Raw genomic sequence first — 22,648 nt, 5'->3', positions numbered from 1 at the left:
CTAACATGAACTGCTTACCCAGCTCTCTGAACGCAAGGGGGTAAAAAGCAGCAGGGAGTACTGCACTATTCTAAATTCTGCTCATGTTCAAGCCACAGTTCACTGAAAAACCTTACGGTTAAGACATTAATGATGAGCATCAACCCATAAAATATGCAAGAAAAATTAACTCTGCCATCAAAGCGTAGCAGAGAGTGATGAAGGTATGTAGGACCCACCTCTTTGTGCAACACATGCGAGCACGCCATTGGGTGTAGCTCACTGGGTTGGACAAGTTTCTGGCACATAAGACACAGCTTACAAGTGGCTGGAGCCTGCAGAACAGACAAGGGCACATGGTAAGGAACCTCTGGGTCCCCTCACCCCTAATGCCCGCCACTCTTCTGTTATTTCCACGTAGTACAACTTTATACCAGAAGAAATAAAAGCCCAAAGACAGATTCTTGTATAAAGTACATGCATCTTCCCAGTAAGGCTGCAAACAACCCAAAGGACAGAATGAAGGTTTATTCACTCATGGCACCTAGAAACCCACTCCCTCCACATCCTCAATTTCCCTAACTACCAACATTAAGACAAAAAGAACCTCACATGTGAAGACCTTCCAGGATATGAAACTTGGGCAGAAGGCAAGAACATTGGGGTACTGATTTGGGCCAGTGGAGCAGGATACAAGGCCCGGATCCGACCAAGTGGCTGTGGGCAGGAAAAATTTCAGAGGAAGGAAAAAGAATGTAATAGCATTTAACAAAAAAGAAATCATTAACTTCCCAGTATAGCAAAGCAAAAAAAAAAAAAAAAAGTGGTCTGGCTACCTCTGGTTACAATTTGTCTGCTTCCCCCCCATTTCCCTAAAGTCTGCCTCTCTTCGCCCCCTCAGCAAGCCAAACCCTTTCTTTCCACTCTTCTACCTGAGTGCTTGCTGCCACTCGCTCATGCTCCGCCAGGCGTGCGGCTACCAGCTGGATCAGCTCCTCCATGGTCAGGCCTGCCATGGTGGTACGCGCTATCTTGATTTGCTGAAGAATGTTGGTCATCTGGGCTCTAAGACAGAACAGTGGTGAGGAAGAGAGATTCTGTGCTATAACCTTGGGGAACACCATGAAACCTTCCCTATTTCCAACCATTAGCATTGCTCTGAGAAAGCTGTTTTAATGAACCCTGAGAGATACCTACTTATTGCACTGTGGGAACCGAGTCAGCAGCTTCTCCAGGATCTTCTCCAGTTTGTCTACTGGTTGGGGCCGGGGAGTTTCAGTAGAAGCCTTAACACCACCCAAGCCTGGGGGAGGCGGGATGGAGGTGGCAGGGGACATGTGTGGACTATGGGGGCCAACAAGGGAACCCAAGCCAGGGCTATTTCTCCCATGGGAGCCAGGCAGGGGCGGGGAGGGCTGGCTGGACTGCGAAAGGGCAGGGTTCAGGATCGGGAACGACAAGGAACGGGGATCTGCACTGGGCATAACCATGGGCATCGTGACCTGCCCAATGGAGAAGGGCATCCGAGGAGCCAGAGAGGGACTGGGCTGAAACACTTGGAGCATGAAGTCTGTCTGCAGAGGGTAAGCAGTAAAGGACGAGAGAGAAAGGAAGACAATTTAGAAACTGAAGGTCATTCACGAGCATCTCCTCATAAAAAGGACAAGCCAAGATTCAAACTATGTCACAGCACAGGACGGATGCACTCTCACCTCTGAGGGGGGTGGCGGCAAAGTGGGGGTAGGGATTTGAGGAAGGCTGCTCAGCTTGGCCCCATTCCTCACTAGCTGGATATGACTATTAAACTGGTCCTGAAAAACAGGAAAACAATAGGATAACCCTTTACTGCTAGTTAAGTGAGCCTCTGGAGAAAGCAGATCAGCTGTTCTCAGAAGACAGAGCAGTGGGACAGCCTTAAGAGCAAACACAAAGGTTACCTCCCTCCTGTCACAAGTGCTAAGCACAACGAATGATGGAACCAAGGTTACCCGGACATTCTTTTTCATTATCCGAACTCCATTCAGCCTCGTCTCCCACTCCTGTTTGGAACGAACTGTCTCCAATGTTGGAGGAGTTGACCTTTCAAGAAACCAATGAGAATTTACAGAAATTAAAGAAAGCTCAACTCCTAACTCTCTGTGATAGCAAAACGGTAGTCAGCAATGGGTCGTGAACAGATGTGGGGAAGCTCAACAATCTGTCACTTGCCTCACTTTGACTCTCTCATATTTTAAGCCAGGTGTCTGAGAATGACAGCGTTTTTGCCTGTCTGAAAAATGTCACAGGGGCCCTCCAAATTCCAAGACAAAATGAGGAAAGATGATCATATTAGACAACAGATCTCCAAAGGCCTTTTTTTTTTTTTTTTTTTGGTACCAGGGATCGAACTCACGACCTCACACTTGCCAAGCAGGCACTTATTGCCACTGAGCCAAACCCCTGGCCCTCACCAAAGGCCTTTGTTAAACTTTGCCATTTATTGAAATGGAAAAAATGTAAGTACAAAACTATAAAACTACAGAAGGGAAGAGGTAAGAGCAAAGAAGCCTTACAATCCAGAAAAAAAATCCCTGAGCAATGAGTACTGCACAAACATAGTCTTAAAATTCCTACGAAGTCAGAGTAAGTACAAGATGTGCTGGTCTAGTGTTTCAAAAACCCAAAACACACAGCCACTGGGGCAGTACTTATTTATTTTCAGACAAGGTCTCACTCTATCTGTCTCAGTATATCAGACTGGCCTTGAACTATATAACCTGGAAAGGTCTCAAATGTGGTGATCCTCTTGCCTCAGCCTCCTGAGCAGTGGTGGGATTATCAGTGTGCACCACCACACCTGGCCTAAATTTTTTTTTTAACTTGGGATTGAACCCAAGGCCTTTACATTGAGCTATACTTCCTGTCCCTTTTTAATTTTTTTAGTTGTTTTTGTGCATGTTTGTTGTATCTTTTTTTTTTTTTGCGGTACCAGGGACTGAACTCACGACCTTGCACTTGCCAGGCAGGCGCTTATGCCACTGAGCTAAATCCCTGGCTGTATGTGTTTGTGACACAGTACTTGCACTCGTCGTGGAGAACGGTACACAGGCACATGTCACTGCGTCTCGCAATGGCAAGGGACTTACTTGAGGTAAGTAAGGTGCAGCTCTGCTTCCTTCTCTGCTTCTTCTAGTTTCAACACCAGCAGCTCCTTGCGGCTCTCCAGTGACAGGATCTGCGGGAACGGCACACACACACATCCTCACCAATTCCCACACACAAAGCCATCTCTGGGTAGTTAAAACCAACGCCATGGCTCTTCTGACACCACACAGAGTACGCCCCATCGAGGAGCCCTGAGCTAAAGCTTTGGGGGATCACTCTTCTCACCTCTGCCTTCCAGGCTCGCTCTGTCTCTTCCATAATGTTCCGATTTATTTCACCATCCTGATTCTTGAGTCTATCCAGTTCCATTTCCCATACTTCCCTGTAAGATTAAAAAATAATAATAATTTTTAAAAACCAAGAACGAGACTAAGGCAGGAGAGATACGCCTGCTGAAAAACACCAAGGCAAAAGGAAAACTCCAAATTCACCTGCCAGGTATGCCTCTCTCTCAGAATCCACTCAGACATGATAACGTATCATAATGTGGCCTGCAACTCCATGAAGGCCCTGTATTTCAAAGGAAGAATACCCACTTCCCCTCTTTCTAATGTAGTTACCTAGAGCAGGCAAAAAGAGTGCCTCTTAGAACCAAAACGCTCTGTGAGGTAAAATGTTCTATGTTCAGCAGGGTTCAAAGCCCTGTGGCATTTCTTTCTCTCCCCACCTTTGTCTTTTAGTATGAGTACTGCAAAATACACACTCCAATAGTGGTCAACTTAATATTTATCTCTAGTGCAGCATCAAGTAAAATATACTGCCTTACTGATTTCCACACTTTTTGGCTAGAGTAAGCATTCTGCAAAAGTTAAATACATTCTCTTTCTACCTCAGATTTCCCGTTTTTGTTTACTCCTTTTTTACGCACTCCCTGCCCTCAATTCCCTTTCTTACAGTACAATCTTCACACTCAGGATAAAGATGACACCTGTTCCAGTGTGCCCAGGACTAGGTCTCAGGATATGGGGTTTTCTGTGATAAATTGGGACAGCTGATCCCCCTACTCCAGACTGGAGAGGCCACTCTGGAACAGGGCCAGCAAAAGATTTTCCTTATATTACACTTGATTATAGCAAGCTTTACAGCGCAAAGAAGTGATTATTGTATCTCAAAAGTCCTGATTTCTCTTTAGTGAGACAATTGTATTCCCTTTCCATGTTTAGTAACCTTTATTTATTTATTTATTTGTCTTTTTATCGGTACTGGGGATCGAACTCACAACTGCCTGCTTGCAAGGCAGGCGCTTATGCCACTGAGCTAAATCCCCAGCCCCTTTTAGTAACCTTTAAACACTTGTGAAAAGGGAACAATTTGCTTAACAGAAGTCTCTGGGGCTACTTCTCCTCACATACTCTGTTTTGACCCAATTCTCCACACACCCCTGCTCTCACAGATATGGGTATGGGTGGGGGTACGGGTGTGCACCCTACTCACACCCGGTGATATGAGTAGGTATTTTCTTCTTTTTTTTTTTCTTGTCTTTTTGAGACAGGGTCTTGCTGTGCAGTTCAGGCTGGCCTTGAGCTCACTTTGTAGCCCAGGCTGGTCTCGAACTCGCAACGATCCTCCTGCCTCAGCCTCCTGAGTGCTGGGATTACAGGCATGAGCCACCACCCCCAGCTGAGACCCTGTTTCAAATAATGAAAAAAAGTAAAATCTTATGGCAATAGAGAATTCTACATATTCACACATAGAAAATCTTATTTCTCTGGACTGTTAGCCATATTTACCTCACTCATATCCAAGAAGACAAAAGGAACTACTACTAGCTCCCACAACTAAATAGTTAAGAAATTCTTAAACAGTTAGGAAAATACTCGGCCTTACATGCTAACTGTCCTATAACATAAGCATCAGACTTTTACCTCATTAAGATATGCTACTGTAGTTACAGTGCATCAGTTAAAAAAAAAAAAAAAACAACTTCCTGGTAGTAGACACTTTCAAAAAATCCTTAGCTGCATGTGGTGGCATACATGCCTAACCCCAACCCTTGGGAAGCTGAGGCAGGAGGCTCACCAGGAATTCAAGGGCAGCCTGGACTGCAGTGAATTCAAGGCCAGCCTGAACTACACAGCAAGATCCTGCCTCAAAAAAAAAGAGAAATCCTTAGCAAAATAAATCCACTGAGTTCATTTAACTTTTAAAATTTTTGGTCTAAACCAGGCATAGCTGCACAAACCTGTAACCCAACTATTTAGGAGGCTGAGGTGGGGGATCTTGAACTCAGGATCAGGCCAGGCAATTCGTGAGACTCAATCTCACAATAACAATGAAAATGGCCTGGCTATAGCTCAGGACCAAGTAGGGCTGTCTAGTACTAGGCAAGGCTCTGGGATTAACTGCCAGTAAAACAGACACATACACACACACACACACACACACACACACACACACACACACGCATGGAGTCTAATTTCTTTCAGGTCCCATGTATCTGTTATTTCACATAGTTACTTTAGGGAATCAGTGGGCCAAGTGAATAAATTCTATCACACTATGACAGAAATTCTGATTTATTGTAGATCTCCATAGGTTTGCGCAGCTTTTTAAATGAACTTTATTTTTGATCACGTAAGCCATACAAATTACAGAAAGTTTAGAAAATAAAACAAAGTCTAATACAGAGTTCCCAACTTTTCCACATATTGGTTGTATAACCCTATACAAGTTACTTAATCATCCCAGGCCAGTTCCTTCATGTGAAACATAAGTAGAATCACATCACAGGATTGAGTAATTAATTGAGAAAATACAGGTAAGAATTTAATATGGTACCTAGTTGGAACTAGCCAACAAAAAAAATTTTTTTGTCTTTCTGAGACAGGCTCTTACTATGCAGTTCACACTGGCATTCAACTCACTTTGCAGCCCAGGCTGGTCTCAAACATGCAATGATCCTCCTGCCTCAGCCTCCCAAGTGCTGGGATTACAGGCATGCACCACCACATCTGGCTCAAATACTATCTTTTATTAAAGTGGTTTTTTTAAATTCAATTTCTCATATTCATGCTACTCATAAAGAATCACTAATATATCTGTTTCTAGTCTTTTTAAATACTTTCATATTCATGATATATATATATGTAGCATATACACAGCCTGTAGTTCAACATACTGTATTTTTCTGTATCATTAACTACTCTTCAAAAAACGTAATGACTACTATATAGCTATACCATTATTATTTAGGTATTCGCTTAAATTATTTTCAATTTCACAATTATAAATAATATAATAATGAGTATCTGTGTACGTGTCATTAACAGGTTAATGACCAAAGTGATGTATTCAGATGTGAAAGGAAGCTAAATTAGCTAAGAGCAATGTGGAACCAAACTACTCAAAATTCAAATCCTGGCCCTATTACTCTATACAACCTTTGACAAATCAGTCTTTCTTTGCCTCATGTTATTTTTTACTAAAGTAAAAAACGAGGAGCAGCTAGGGTTCTAGATCAGTGGTGACGCACTTGCCTAACACATGCAAGGCCCTAAGTTCAAGCCCCAGCACAGAAGGAAAAAAAAGGGAGGGGACCGTGGTAAAAGAGTCTAACTCTTCGACAGGCAGAGCAGCACAGGTTTGTAATTCCAGCAATTTGGGAAGCTAGGGCAGGAAGATCTGAAGTCTGAGCCCTGTCCGTAAAATTCATCCTTGAGCTAAGGATGTAGCTCAATGTGAAGGCTCTGGGTCTAATCTTCAAAAGAAAAACAAAGGGCAGGGGATTTAGCTCAGCAGCATAAGCGCCTGCCTTGCAAGCAGGAATCGTGAGTTCGATCCCTGGTACCGATAAAAACGAGAAAGACACCAAAAAAAAAAAAGAATCTAGCTCCAAGGAACAGCAACAACAGTCTCTAGCATACAGGAAGACCTTCATCAAGGTTAGTAATCATGTGGATATTAGTACATCTTCCTTCAGAGAAACTGAAGATAATGAACTTTTTGCACCAGAGGAGTGGTAGAAACCAGGGTGACACTGACACAGAAGCAGATGGTAAGCATCCCATGCAGTGCTTTCAGCTGTGGGAGACAGGACTGAGAGCTACTGAAGGAAGCCTCAGCCCACAGTACAGGCACACTAGGCAAGGCCAAAGAAAATACTTCAAAAATAACTCTGTGGAGAGAGAATTATATTGAGGTTGGCTGCAGCACTCATAGTATATATTTCTGAATGAGCTCCGACTGAAGCAGAAAAAATTAAACTGGCATGAATTCCTCCTTGATCCAATTTAATGCAGCATCTACTGAGTAGCCTAAGTTCTAGGTACCCTAAAATCTGGAATATAAATATGCCCAGTTCCTGTCCCCAAGACACTCATAATCCAGTACTCTGTCAACTGAAGGAAGGAGAAAAGGAAATTCTAGGCAACAAACAGCATGTGCAAAAGCCAAAGAGCACAAGCTAGGAAGCGCGGGAGGTCGCTCAGCAAACACTGAGTATACAAAGCCAAATTCAGTACGACCATCTGGGCTGGGGATACAGAAGAGTGACCAGCACAGAAACCAGAATACGCCACCACTATGCCACCTCTAACCATATTTCTCTGCACAGTAATTATTTCAAGCTGGGATTTTTGGTCATTTTTGTGGTGGTGGTGGTGGTGGTGGTGGTGGTGGGGTTTTGAACCCAGGGCCTTGCACATGCTAAACAAGTCCTCTACCACTGAACTGTTTCCCCCACCTCTTTTTTTCTTTCTGGACTTTGAGACAGAGTTTCACTTATGCAGTTCAGGCTGGCCTTGAACTCATTTTGTGGCCCAAGCTGGCCTCAAACTCACAGCAATCCCCACGCTGCAGCCTCCCAAGTGCTGGGAGTATAGACATGCACCTCCAAGTCCAGCCTCTGAGCCATCCCCTACTATTGTGATGGTTATTTTGAGAAACTGTAGACACAAGAATAGCTCTGAAAAAAAAATCTCTTTTGTACAGGAAATTTTCATTAATAACAATATCTCCACAAAGAAGAGAATACTTCAAAAGAAGTATTCGAGATAACTTTACTCCTGAGAGGGTTGGTTTTGTTTTGTTGCAGTACTGAGGGTTAGGCCAGGCCCTTGCAGGTGCTGGGCAAGCATTCTACCACCAGTGTACATCTCCAGCCCTTTTCACAGTTTATTTTTTGCTTGTCTTTTCATATTTTATTTTTGAGACAGGGTCTCCTTAGCTTGCCCATGCTGGCCTCAAACTTGTGACCCTCTTGCCTCCACCACCTGAACAGCCAGGGTTACAGGTGTGTGCTACCACCCCAATCCCTAAGACTTGTACTACATAAAACATCATCATGTACTTCTTCCCCTGACCCTTTCAAAACTCCTCTCTGCCAGCAAAGGCTTCAATCAGCTGGCCCGTTGAGTATCATGTGTTTTGTCAGACCCATAGGCTTATCTAGACCTAAAATGGTTTGTTCTGTTTTGCTTTGCTTTTTGGTCTCACTATATAGTTCAGGCTGGCCTTGACCTAAAAGGGTTTTTTAGGTCATGTCAATGTCTTATGTCAATTTAATTAATAGTCCAGCCAAAGAATCTACAAAGGTAAGAGTAAAACCATTTTCCTTCTCCTACAATAAAAATCATAAATGAATATGTATCTAACAACACAATTTTAAAATGGCAGAATTAAGAGGAAAAAGAAAAGAAAATACCATAGCATAGTGATTTTTATATCACTCCTTACACAAATGACAGGACAAATTTTTTTAAAATACAAAAAATACAGAACAATGTTCTATGATAAACAAAAATCATTAACAAAATGTTAGCTGAATTCAGTATCATATAGAAAAACAGCAATATACCTTACCTTATCCATACTGGATCTTACTCATATTGAGAAAGGCTAGTCCAATATCCAAATATAAATCCATGTAAGTCACCCTATTAAAAACCATTTGACAAGGGCCAGCGATTTAGCTTAGCAGCGTGAGTGCCTGCCCTGGCAAGCAGGAGGTCATGAGTTCGATCCCCGGTACAAAAAACAACAACAACAAAATCTTTGATACTTGTAATAGATTCAGAGAAAGGATCAGATAAAGTCAAGTGTCCTTCCATGTTAAGAACTTTCGGAAAATTAGAAAGTTCCACAATTTGATGAGTATACAAAAACCCTATAGCTCACATAATCCAACCACTCAGGAAGCTGAGTCAGTAGGATCAGGAGTTCAAAACCAGCTTGGCTACATAACAAGTCTGAGACCAGCAACATAATGAGATCCTGTTTCAAAAAAAACAAGCAAGCAAAACCCCTGTAAGAGTTATCCCTTTCCCTCTAAGAGCAGACACAAGCCAGGATGTCTACTTTATCACTTCCATTCAGCATTGTACTGGAGGTCCCAGACAATGCAACATTTGTAAGAAATAAAAGGTAACCTGCTCTGGACACCTTCTGTCTCTCTTCAGACAAAAGCTTTCTTTCTCTCAATAAATATATTCTGCTCTTAAAAAAAAAAAGGATTTGGGCATTTAAAAGAAAAAATAAAACAATATACACATAAATCTTACAGAATCTATAAAATAACCAATACATAATTTGGCAAAGTAGCAAATATAAGACTAACATATATGCAAAGTGTGTTTTGTTTTTTCTTGCACCAGGAATCGAACTCACAACCTTGTGCTTACCTGAGATGCTAAGCAAAATCAGGCCTAAGGCTGATAATCTGGGAATCTATTAAGAGGATAACAATATGCAATGTAACAACTGTGGGGGTTTCTTTCTATTTTGCTTTTGAAATCCAACATTATTCTGGATTTTCTTTGGTCTCATTTGTTTTGTTTTATTCAATGTTCAGTTTTGATTGGTTTGATTCTGTTCTGTTCTGTTTGATTTTATTATGTCTGATGGTATGGGCAGTAATTCTGATGATAACAAGAGGCATTATGGTAGCCACTGTTAATGTCCTTTTATCCTGTTTTGAAATCCTGTATTACTTTCAACTATTTTGTTTTGATTGGCTTTATTGTTTTATTTTGTTTGGTTTTATTCTGTTTAATTCAGTCTTTTGTTTTGATAGGTTTTATTCTGTTAGGTGTCATTATGCCTGATGGTATGGACAGCTATTTTGGAGAAAACAAGAGACGTTACGGTAACTATCTATTGTATTGTTTAGAAGTCCTGTATCACTTTCATTGTTGTGATTAGCTTTATTCTGTTTTGTCTGGCTTTGTTTTATTCTCTTTAAAATTAAAAAAAGTTGTATTTTTACATATCAACAGTAAAGAACTGGAAAATTAAAACATTTTTAATTTCATTATTTCATCAAAGAACAGAAAATACTGAGAAATAAATTTAAAGAAGGATGGCCAGTTTAGGAAGATGCATTTAAATTTTAGACCTCAGTGCCAAAAAGAGAGCTATTGAAAAGACTATTATTGCAGTTTAGAAGAAAGGAATAGTTAAGTAATCAAAAAAGAAAAATACCTCTTCTTGAGCTGGATATATTCATCTCCACAGAACAGTTAGCAACATATGAAGTATCTTAAAGCAGAAGGCATTAGAGACAGGTAAGGTAGATGAGTGTTAGAGCAAGTGAAAGACTTCTTCAACTCCAAAGAGTTACTGCAAACATGTAGGCGCAATTTCTCACAAAATAAAATTACTAAAGTAAATACAAAACACCAAAGAAATTCTCAAATGCTGAGAAAAAGGCAAAGAAGTCAAGATATGAAAAGAAGAGTAAGTAAGAGATTTACAAGGCTGGTCCAAAAGCTACAGTCTATTTACTACAGGAATCCTTGAAACCAAGAACAAAGCAAATAAGGCTTAAACAATAATTAAGAAACTAACTGAAGAAAACTTTCCAGAGTCAAAGAAAAAAGGAGGCTTACAAATGAAAATGGTTCAAGGGGTACCATTAAAAACTTAATGAAAAGAAAGAACACCTAATCTAGTGATTTTTTTGAAATTTCAAAGATAAAAACATTACAAGAACTATGCCGAGACAGAGAAAGCAGGTTACCCATACAGGTTTAAAAGTCAAGCAAACCTCTCAGATTTTTTTCTCTTACAATTCTAAATGCCAGAAGACAATGGAACAACACCAAAAGAACTTTAAGGGAAAGTAATTTAAACCAGAATCATATGCTAACTCATTATTTCTATATGATGGCAATTGGAAGACATTCTTAGATACCAAGGGATTAAGAAAGCATACCAACAAAGAATCTTCTCTGAAAAATTTGCTGGATTTGCTGCGAAAACTAAAGAGAACACAAAAATAAGTCAAGAATAGGGGAAGAAACTATATGAAAGATTTAATAGTAAGCATTAACATGTTCCTGCTGTCTTGAATCACCAGCAGTATATGCAAGACTGCCCCATTAAGCAGCTGTACAACTGGTGGTACACACATGACTGTCCCATTGGGTGGCTTGTGTCAGCCAGTGAGACTCCCATGCCATCCAATGGGACAGTTATGCATGCTACCACCAGTGATTCAGAGTTGCATGGCAGGGAGACATACAAATCATAGCCCCATCATGAATGAATTAAAACTAGTTAAGAAACATACAGTCTAAAATTGTTACATGCAGAGTAATAAAACTAAATGCAAAAACAAACTTGTGAGCTAGTTCTAAATTTTCAGTTATGTAGTGTTAGACTGTTAAGAAAGCCAGGGGTGGTAGTACACACCTGCAATTCTAGTACTCAGGAGACTGAGGCAAAAGGATCATGTGAGTTTGAGGCCAGCCTGGGCTACACAGTGCTTGGGTTAAATAGCGAGTTCAAGGCCAGCCTGAACTAGACTATGTCAAAAAGTTAATTAATTAATTAAATTAATTAAAGAAATAAATGTCAAAGAGCTTGCCAAACACTCAATGTATTGGGCAAATACAGCTTTGTTATTACATTGAAGTACCATAGATAAAAATACATATTGTTGGGCTGGGGATTTAGCTCAGCGGCATAAGCACCTGCCTTGCAAGCAGGCAGTCGTGAGTTCGATCCCTGGTACCGATAAAAAAAAAATATTGTTCAGCTGACAGTATGCAAAATAAAACTACTTTATCACCGTGGACAAGAAAGTAAAACCATTTTAAATGTTGATGGGGGGGGGGGAGATGGGTATGGTAGTGTACTTTATGTAATCCCATTAGTTGGGAGGCAAGAGGGGAGGTTCACTTGATACCAGTTCATAATCAGCCTGGGCAACATAGCAAGACACCATCACAAATAAAAGAAAGATGAGCAAGACTTGTATAATTATAAAATGTTGATGAGATAAAGACCTACATAAACATAAAGACCATATTTGTGAAATAGAAAATTCAATATTGCTAAGAAATCCATTTTCGCCGGGGATTTAGCTCAGCGGCATATGCGTCAACCTGGAAAGCGTGAGGTCATGAGTTCAACCCCCGGTCCAAAAAAAAGAAATCCATTTTCTCCAAGTTGACAGATCTAAGGCAACTATATTCCCTTAGTTTTGTTTCTTTTGAAACTGACAAGCTGATTCTAAAAATACAAAACTAAAAGGACCTACATTGTACAAAGCAATCTGGAAAAAAGTAGAAAAATCTTGCAATTTTCTGACTTCATGATTTACTACAAAGCTATAATAATCACTATAGAATAATCTAACATAAAGATAGGCAAATATACCAATGCAATAGAGTTATATTCAGAAACAGATCCACTATACACATGATTCATCTTGTCATTTGGTTCTTGGCCAACGTGTCAAGTAATACAATGAAAGACTTTCTAACAGTGCTGAACAAATGCATATCCATATGGGAAAAAATGAGTTACTTTTCACCCTACACAAAAATTAACTTGAGATGGATCAAAGACATAAATATGAAAAGTTAAAATTAAATGATCTGTGCTGGATATGGTGGCACACACCTCTAATCCCAGCAGTAGAGACGCTGAGCCAGGAGGCCATCACTGCAGGTTCAAAGCCAGCTTGTACTAACACAGCAAGACCCTCTCTCAAAAAACCAAAAAGTACAAATAAATAGCAACAAAAAATTAAAGGATCCAATGAGAAAGCAGAATATCTTTGTTACTTCAAAGTAAGCAAAGGCATCTTGGGTCAAAGAAAACAATAAAAGAAAATTTGATAAATTATCACTAAAAGGAAAACTGTTCATTAAAACATGTATTAAAAAATGAACGGGCAGCAGTGCATGGTGGTAGACCAAGGAAGGAGGACCTGAAAATCAAGCCAGCCAGGAACATTTTGTGACATAGCAAGACCCTGTCTCAAAATAAAAGATAAAAAATTTAAAAAACAGGAGTAAATAAATAATAGGGCTTGGAATGTAGTCAATGCAAAGACACCCCCAAAATGACAGTGAGAGAAAATCTTTACAGTAGAACACATAACTGGCAAAAAACTTATAGTCACAAAATACACAGAACTTCTACCCAGTAATAAAAAGCCAAACTCCCCCCAAAAGAGGGAGTCAAAACTTTGCACACTTCAGAAAGAAAGATACACAAATGACTATTAAGTACACAGAAAAATTGACAATATCTTTATTAGGGAAATGCAAATTAAAATCACAATAAAAACCACTATGCAGGGCCAGGTATATAATTTACTGGTGCAGTTCCTTCCTGGCAAGCATGAGGTCCTAAGACCAATTCCCAGTACCCACAAAAAAACAAAACAAACCCACTATGCAACCATTTGAATGACAAGGATGTGAAGCAACCAGAATTTATACATTACTGGTAAAGCATAATGTGGTGTATCTACTTTGGAAGTCCTTTGACAGCATAACACCTTGGGTCAGGTGTTGTGTCGCACACCTATAATCTCAGCACTTGTGAGGCTAAGGCAGGACCAGTGCCACAAGTCTGGGGCCAACCTAAGCTACACAGTGAGTTCAAGGCTACTGTGAATTACAGACCGAGATTCTGTTTCAAAAACAAAACAAAACAAAACTGGGCATGGTGATGCATACCTGTAACCCCTCCCTCTCAGGAGGCTGAGTCAGGAGAATTGTTGTGAGTTTGAGGCCAGCCTGGACTACAAAGGGATCCCAAGGCCAGCCTGAACTGCATAGAGAGACTATGTCTCAACAAGACAAATAAGGGGCCGGGGATTTAGCTCAGTGGCACAGGCACCTGCCTTGCAAGAGTGCAGTCATGAGTTTGATCCCTGGTATCAAAAAAAACAAAAGACAAATATTTATCCTATAATGCAACAAATTATCTTTGGAATTTACTTAAGAGAAATAAAAGAATGTACTGATCTAAAATTAAATGATCCATGCTGGATACAGTGGCACACACCTCTAATCCCAGCTCTAGGGGAGGCTGAGGCTTGCACTTGACTGTTAATGGCAATTTTACTCGTAACAATAAAAATATAGGAACTGAATGAAGTCCATCAGCCAGAACACGGATAAACTGTAATACAGCAATAAAAAGACCGCTATTTAAAAATAAGAGACAAGATGATTATCAAAAGCACTATGTGCTGAGTGTGGTGCACACCTGTAATCCCAGCAACAAGGCTGAGGCAGGAGGACTGCTGCAAGTTGGAGGCCAGCCTGCACTGCACAGTGATATCCTGTCTCAAAAAGTCACCCCCCTAGCCGGGCATGGTGGCTCACACTTGTAATCCCAGCACTCGGGAGGCTGAGGCGGGAGGATCATTGCAAGTTTGAGACCAGCCTGGGCTACAAAGTGAGCTCACGGCCAGCCTGAACTGCATAGCGAGACCCCATCTCAAAAAAAAAAAAAAAAAGACCCCCTCAAAGCAGTATACATGCTAGGCATGGTGGTGAAGCCTATAATCCCAGCGCTCAGGGGGCTGAGGCAAGAGGGCCAGTTCGACATCAGCCTACACAGTGAGTTCAAGGTTAGTGAGACCCAGTCTCAAAAAAGAAGCATGTGTGCAATAAAAGAAGTCTTACACAAAAGAGTACAAACTGTCTGACTCCATTTATGTGCAAAATTAATCTGCAGTGAGCTGGGCACATGGCATATGCCTGTATCCAGCTCTTGGGAGGCTGAGGCAGGAGGACTGCCAAGAGTTTGAGGCCAACCTAAATTGTATAGCGAAACCCTCTCTCAAAAAAAGAATCTGCAGTGGAAAGAACAGTGGTGCTTTTGGGAGAACAGTGACTGGAAAGGCACATGTCACAAATGTATCAAAACTCAGTCAGGGCTGGGGATTGAGCTCAGTGGTGCAGCACCTCCTGGCAAGCATGAGGTCCTGAGTTCAAGTTCCAGTACCAAAAAAAAAAACCCTCACTGGAAATTAAAATTTATATATTTAACTGCCCATAAATTTTTTAACACAAATATGCAAATTATATTAAACAAATTAATGACAAATGTTTACAGATGACTTGCAATAACATGAAAAAATAAGACGAACTGATGAATGGATAGAGGGATGACAGATGGAAAGACACAAATAAATTTAGTAAAACGCTAACTGCTGAATTTAGGTAATAAGTGTTACTGTACAAAGTTTTAAACTTCTGTACATATTTAAATATTTTTTAATAATACAAGAATCAAATAAATCTGGGTTTTTTTGGGTTTTTTTGAGACAAGGTCTTGCTGTGTAGTTCAGGCTGGCCTTGATCTCACTTTGTAGCTCAGGCTGGTCTTGAACTCATAAGAATCCTCCTGCCTCAGGCTCCCGAGTACTTGGATTACACCTGTGCACTACCATACCTGGCAAAATCTAGTAATTTCATTCCCTTGTCTAAAACCTCTGTTGGTTATTGACCAGTATTATAAGTCTCAAAATAATTACCAACTACCTTTATTCTGATCTGGCTTTCTTTTACTTCCCTGCAGTTAACTGATAACCCATCCTTCCCCTTTAGAAATCCTGTCCTCCTCTCCTAGCTATTTCCCATTATTGCTTTGATTATGCCTTCCCTACATCTCTCTACTCCTAAACTACAGATACAGTTCAGAAAGGAGTCCTGCTCTCTACTTTCCCCCACTGAAAATTCACCTCAACCATTTTAACTATCACCTCTATATGGTCAATTCCTGCTCAAGGTGGGGCGTTTTATATTTAAACCTCCTGTGTTCCATGACTTACACAGTATCAAAGTGTGGGAAATCAAACCCAGAACCACACGCATGCTATACAAGGGCTCTCGCACCACCCTACATCCTGGCTCTTCTGAGTATTTTAACTCACATGTGCCAAATCACCAAATGTATTTCTTCACCTTCACAACTCAGAAACAGAATTGCACCTCCCCAATTACTGTTTAAAGTGCCAACTAAACAATTACTGTTTAAAGTTAAAACAGGAATTCTGCCAGGGTGTGATGGCACACACCTGTACTCCCAGCACTCCATAAAATAAAATGGATTTTTTAAAAAAAAGAAGAAGAAAGCAAGTAAACAAGCAAGTAAAGTAGATGTGATAGAGAGCTAAGAAGGAATTCAGGAGAAGCCCAGTACTCATTTTAGGCTCTAGATAAGACAGTGTGGCCACCGATGGGAAACAGAATCAAGAATGACTGGATTCTGGAACAGACAGAAAGTTTAGACACAGGACAGGAAGAACAGACGCATCTGTTGATAGGAACAAGGCACCAAGATAATTGCTAGTATTGGTGAGCAAGTAACTCAAATAATGGCTAGGGAAAGAAATGCTTCCAAGGGGTCAACTGATCAGTGGAAAGTGCAACCAGGTCACAGAACAAGAAAGAGATCTTGATGTAATCAAAGTGTAGATTTACTGAGGATGGGACAGAAAGCTGCAAAGACTGAGGGTTATGGTCAAAATATATTATGTTGCAACAGCCAAGAATACCTCTAAGAACATTCGCCAGTTTGCTGACTGGTGGGCAACTGTTAGAACTTTAAAGCATATCGAGAAGTACAACCACATTTAGTGAGAAATCTCCAAAATGAATCCTTTTGCTCCTTGCAAATTTAACTTAGCATAGACTTTTATCACACCCAGAGCAATGCTTCCATCAGTAACTCCCTGGATCTGCTACTTCCTGTCACTTATCTACCAGCTCATCAGGCAAATACAGAGGATCTTAAAAAGAATCTTGTTTCATGTGCTGCAATTTTTATGCTCCTTGTCCCTAGTTAAACTAAGAGAATATGAATCATCTGATGATAGCCTTTAGTTTTGATGGGTGTTGTTTCAATGGGTGTTTTTTATTTTTATTTTCAGTTCTAGGAACTAATTAATGCCAGGATCCAGCACTCAACTGCATCCCCAGTTCTACTGTTCTGTTTTGAGACAGGTTCTTGCTAAGTCACTAAGCTGCCTAGGTTGGGCTCCTATCCTTCAGCCTCAGACTCCCAAAGTGCTGGGGTTACAGGAGAGCTCCACAAAGCCCAGCTAGACTTTTTGCCTTTGCAGTACTAGGGATGGAACCCAGGACTCATGCATGCCAGGCAAGCATGCCAGTAGCTCGAGCCCCAGCCTGCTTGATATCCTTGGAAGCACAGAGTCATCATTGGCCTTACATGCTATTAAATCTCAATGAGTCACTGCTAGGGGCAGGAGCTTAAAAGAGGTCCAACCATGGAAGAGCATGAGCATGCAAGCCTCACCTCTGCAAACCAGAACTAGAGAATGTCCCCATGAAGCGCAACTTCAGAACAAAGCACCCACATCCAGGAGGAAAAAAACCAAATACATGCCTAATTTGAATGTCTACTATTTTAACTTTTGGTCAATTCAGGTTATCTTCTTCAAAACTTATATTAGAATACAAAATAAATACAAAGAAAAAAAAAGAAATAACAAGTGACTACCTCCAAATAGTACAAAGTACTTAGCAGATTTCTATTGTTTATCTTTATATAATATCAATATGAAATTCTTTTAATTTCTAATTGAATGATCTAATAAATCCTTATCAAATATTACCAGGTATATATGGTAGCACTGAACAAAGTGGCATAAGAGAACACAAAAGAATAAGAACTGTTTTTAAGAAATTCAGTTTCACTGGAGAGTTAGCTCAGCGGCATACGCACCTGCCTGGCAAGCGAGAGGTCGTTAGTTTGCTCCCTGGTATCAAAAATAAATAAATAAAAACAATTCCGTTTCAGTTTGGGATAAAAACTAAGGGAGGGCCTGGGGTTTAGCTCTGACTTATAGGAGCTACTCAACAAATGCTAAGCAAGCACTTAGCGTAAGTGCTTGCTTGGCAAACGCGAAGTCGTGAGTTCAATCCCCAGTACAAAAAAAAAAAAAACTAAAAGAGACTACAAAAGGGATAGAATTTGAGTTATTTCAAAATCTACTTTTTTTTAAGTAGGAAAATTTACTGGGAAAAGGAATGGGAGCTGGGCATGGTAGCACATGCCTGTAATCCCAGAACATGGGAAACTGAGGCAGGACGATCATTGTGAGTTCTTTGTAGACCACCCTGGGCTACAAAGTGACCTGAAGGCCTAAACTACAAAAAAAAAAAAAAAGGTGAGACTGAGGACTAGGAGTAGCTTCTGAGAGACAGGAGAGGTCCCAAACGGGATGCCCTCAAAATCTTTAAGATGAATAAGGAACCTTACAAAAGAGCTGCATTATTTTCCCAGCTTTCCAAACCCAAGCATGGAGTTATTTCTAAGTCCTCTCCCTCTGCACGCACTGGCCAGGGCTGCTTCACCTGTATTATAAAACACTTCTCAACCGCTTTAGCTCTGGCCATCATTATTATAACCACCCGAGTTCCAAGTCTCTTAACTGTCATCTGTATTCCTTCAATCCACTTTCCAATTGCCTAAGTGATTTAATTAAAATGTAAATCATAGCATTTGATAGCCCCTCCTCTCCGAAAATCTTTTAGATCTCACTTTTAGGGGGAAAAAAGCCCGAACACCGCCGGCCTTAACAGGATGCATGCCTTGATGACCTCTGCTGGCCTAAGTCCTGCGCCTGCCCCTCCCACTAAGTCACCGTTCTCGTTCTGGTCTGCAATGTCTTTCCTCCTCCCATTTGTTGCCTGGCCAATTCCTCCCTATATCAATACCCATTCTCACTATTTTTGCTCTGAAAATTTCAAACCAACAGCAAATTGATAGGATAACACAAATGAACATATACTTTCATCTAGACTCACCACTTTTATACTCTTTAACCTCTACAACTTGAATAAAAGCCTTCAGAACAAAACATCCTCTAACCAGTCAAACAACAGCATTAGCACACCTGGAATATTAAAAGTGTTTGTTACATTACTACCTAATATGTAGCCCATATTCAAGTTTTCCCAAGCATCCCAGAATGTTTCTTACAGTTTGGCTACTTACTCCTGTGTTTAATCCAGGAACAAACCAAGGATCATGCACAGCACACTCCTCTCTTCTAGCTGAGGACTCAGTTCTCAAGTCTCACCCTCTGGCTCCATATTATCCTTTCTGGCTCCCGCTCCCCAGTCTGGCTACACGCCTTTTTTAGACCCTTTCCTACTATTGTTATTATACCATCTCTAGCTACTTTGTACATCCCTATTTATTTATCTTTCTTCCCTAATAAACAGAAAGCAAGACCTTCTAGTCTCTTGATCTATGCTCTCTGACTTATAGGAGCTACTCAACAAATGCTGAGCAAATAAAATAGCTAAGAACAGGAAATGGACTAACTGCCCTGCCCCGCCCTCCCACTCCTCGGTTGAAGCCTGCACCAGAATGTTACTATGTCTGAACACAGGGCTTGAAAGAGGTAATTAAGGTTAAATGAGATCACAGGAGTGGGGCCCAAACCCAACCAGATTACTGTCCTCGTAAAAGAAAGAGACCTCACGAGTGTTCACACACAGAGGGGAGCAGAGCAAGAAGGGAGCCACCCCCGAGCCAGGAAGAGTCCTCACCAGAAGTCAAGGTGGCCAGAACCCTGACGCGGGGCTGGCAGCCTCCAGAGCCTGGAGAACATGTGTTCCTGTTACTGAAGCCCGCTAGTCTGTAGCATTCTGTTATGGCAGCCCAAGGGGGAAAAAATCTCTGTGCCAGTCTCTGTGGATGACAGAATGCTAAACAAAATCTACACTGTAGCTAAAACATAGTTACACAGAAGCCTTCATCCCAGGATGCTTTGGGGAAAAAAGTCACATGTTTAGCAGAAAGAATGACAGAAAATATCATTCTGATAGTCTCATCATACAATTAAAAAATATAATCTTTAATATAACAAGTAGCAACACTGTTCGTATCGATCGTTGTCTTTATTTATTATTGTAGAACTAAGGATTTAACCCGTAGACCTACTGAGCTATATCCCCATGCCCACCCCTTTTTTCTTTTCTTATTTGAGACAGTCTTATTTGAGACAGTCTCACTAGGTCACCAAGTTTCCCAGGGTAGGCTCAGACTCTGATCCTCCTGCCTCAGCCTCCCACGATATGGGAGTGTGTCATCACACCCAGCTCAATCATCATTTCAGCTATTTAGTCAGGTAGAAAAAAGAAGGAATGCAAAGACTGCACATGACAAGGCCTAAAATAAAATTACAGACTCAGCTTCCCGAGGTCTGTTACTACAACACCTGCTGCTAAGCTGCTGCGTGTGCCTGTCTGCTCCACCTCCCCACCCACAGTGAGGACAGCGGCAAGGATGCGGGGCCAGGGGAGCACTGGTTCTGGGCACATCAACGCCCAGGACAGTGTTCTGCTCCGAGCACACACAGCGGCTGATTACCACGGACAACTGCCTCATCTCTAATCACGCGGTATCCCTAGATTTTCACCCAGCAATGGACAGGCCACTCGCCCTCGCCCAAACATCCCTTCTCATCCGGAGCTTCCACAGCGACCCTCAGATCTGGAGGATGGTTCAGCACGCACACTTGCTACTTTCCAAGCACCATTCTAACACATTTGCAAAAGCCAAGATTTTTTCAATAAACACAAATGCGTTTTAATAAATTACCACAGTATTCACAGCTATCTTCATTTCCAAACAGTTCATCTGAAGAAACTTGGAAAATTGAGAATTTGACTAAATCATATGCCCATCTTTTTCTTGTTGAAGTACCCAGAAAAGGTCACAAATCTACTGGATAATTTTTTCATAAATAGCTTACATTACTGTTTGAAATTTAATCATTCAGAATATTCTTATGGCTTAAGGTTGTTTTAAAAACTCAGCTTACAAAGCAAGTGAAATAAATGTTAAATGCATATCAAAACCTTGATCATATTTTAGACTTTATATTTAACTTCAAAAATAAGTAAATAAAAAAAATTATTTATTTACTTATTTGTTTGGTGCTGGCAACTGAACTCAGGCCCTTACGTGTATTAAGCACATGCTGCACCACCAAGCTGCACTCCCAGCTCCTAAACTGCATATTTCCAAGTGTGGAATCACTGAGTACAGCAACATACTCCTGACATCTCAGAACTCAGGAGGCGAAAGCAGGAAGACCGCTATGAATCTGAGGCCGGCCTGAGCTACAAAGTGAAATGAAGGCCAGCAAAACCCTCTCAAAAAGACCAAAACAAAGAAAAAGAAAGAAAAGTAAACTCTCTAAGACTCTTCTCTACTAAATGTAATATAGAATACTGTGAATGCCAAGTGACTGCAAAACTGTTTTCAATTGTTTTTCAAAAAAACTGAGACTAAAAGAAAACAAACTACACCCACAGGACTGGCCCCTTGTGCACACAGATGCACACATACGAAGGGATTTCATGCTTGCGGCATTATTTACCTTCTGCCCTTCTCACAAAGCTTCTCAATTTCAGCTTTGAGATCCTGTTCTTTCTGTAAAAACTCCTTCTTTTCTTTCTCTATCTTCTTTTTTGTTTCTTCCCGCTTTATGGTCACATCTTGAATAGCTTTTAAAATCTCCTAAATCCCACGATTCCAATCAGACAAAGAAGGAAATCAGTTAGTTCTTTTAATTTGATGGCTATTTTCAACAATCTGACAAGTTCATATATTGACTTTAGCAGATTCAAACTAAATTCAAAGAATCTAGTTGATGAGTAGCTCCAAAAACCAGTATCCAAACTCAGGGTGAAAGTTTCAAGAGCAACAGACTTACACTCAATAGAAGGAACTCCAACATTCATAACTTTCATAAATGGTGCCAGGCATGGCGTCCACGCCTATAATCCCAGCACGCAAGAAGCTGAGGCAAGAGGATCACTGCGAGTTTGAGGCCAGCCTGAGCTACATAAGCAAGTTCAAGGCCAGCCTGCATTACACAGTGAGACCCTGTCTCAAAAAAAAAAAAAAAAAACCACCAAAACCCAACGAACAGAAACAGAATGTCCTGCCTTATGGAGCAATCTGCTCTCCTAAGCAATTCAGGTGCAGACAGCTGCTAAACATGTATACAAGGTGTTCTTCCTCCAGGTGGGAATTTACTGCACCCAACAAACATGGTCTTTGTTTGTAACAGTTCTATTTTATTATGTATGGAGTTTTTGTTTGCCTTTTTACTATTTAATAACAGTAACAAACACATATTTTACTATTTAATAACAGTAACAAACACATATGCACATGCATTTGTAATAAAAGTCAAATAACACCAGAGTGGAAGCGTTAACAGCCACCCCAACCTCACACCTCTTCCGCCCACCAGGGTAAGCAATGTGCCGCATATCATGCTTCCACATCC

The 22,648-nt window shown here is 40.8% G+C and overlaps 1 protein-coding gene across 2 annotated transcripts in view; it reads right to left on the bottom strand.

Moving 5' to 3' along the window:
* The window catches only part of Rnf214 (ring finger protein 214), a 47,781-nt gene that overhangs the window by 8,604 nt on the left and 16,529 nt on the right, over window positions 1-22,648 (bottom strand). For both annotated transcript variants that reach the window (XM_063255821.1, XM_063255822.1), the window contains exons 6-14: window positions 21,731-21,870; window positions 3,349-3,445; window positions 3,105-3,193; window positions 1,968-2,058; window positions 1,692-1,790; window positions 1,177-1,553; window positions 912-1,044; window positions 592-696; window positions 219-314 (exon numbers count right to left, since the gene is read on the bottom strand). In XM_063255821.1, coding sequence (XP_063111891.1) covers window positions 219-314; window positions 592-696; window positions 912-1,044; window positions 1,177-1,553; window positions 1,692-1,790; window positions 1,968-2,058; window positions 3,105-3,193; window positions 3,349-3,445; window positions 21,731-21,870 — 1,227 coding nt within the window. The remainder of the gene's footprint in view (window positions 1-218; window positions 315-591; window positions 697-911; window positions 1,045-1,176; window positions 1,554-1,691; window positions 1,791-1,967; window positions 2,059-3,104; window positions 3,194-3,348; window positions 3,446-21,730; window positions 21,871-22,648) is intronic.

Source organism: Cavia porcellus, unplaced genomic scaffold (genome assembly GCF_034190915.1).
Source record: "Cavia porcellus strain 051 isolate PalLab524CR breed Dunkin Hartley unplaced genomic scaffold, mCavPor4.1 scaffold_9, whole genome shotgun sequence".
NCBI lineage: Eukaryota > Metazoa > Chordata > Mammalia > Rodentia > Caviidae > Cavia > Cavia porcellus.
This window is presented reverse-complemented; position numbering and strand designations above follow the sequence as displayed.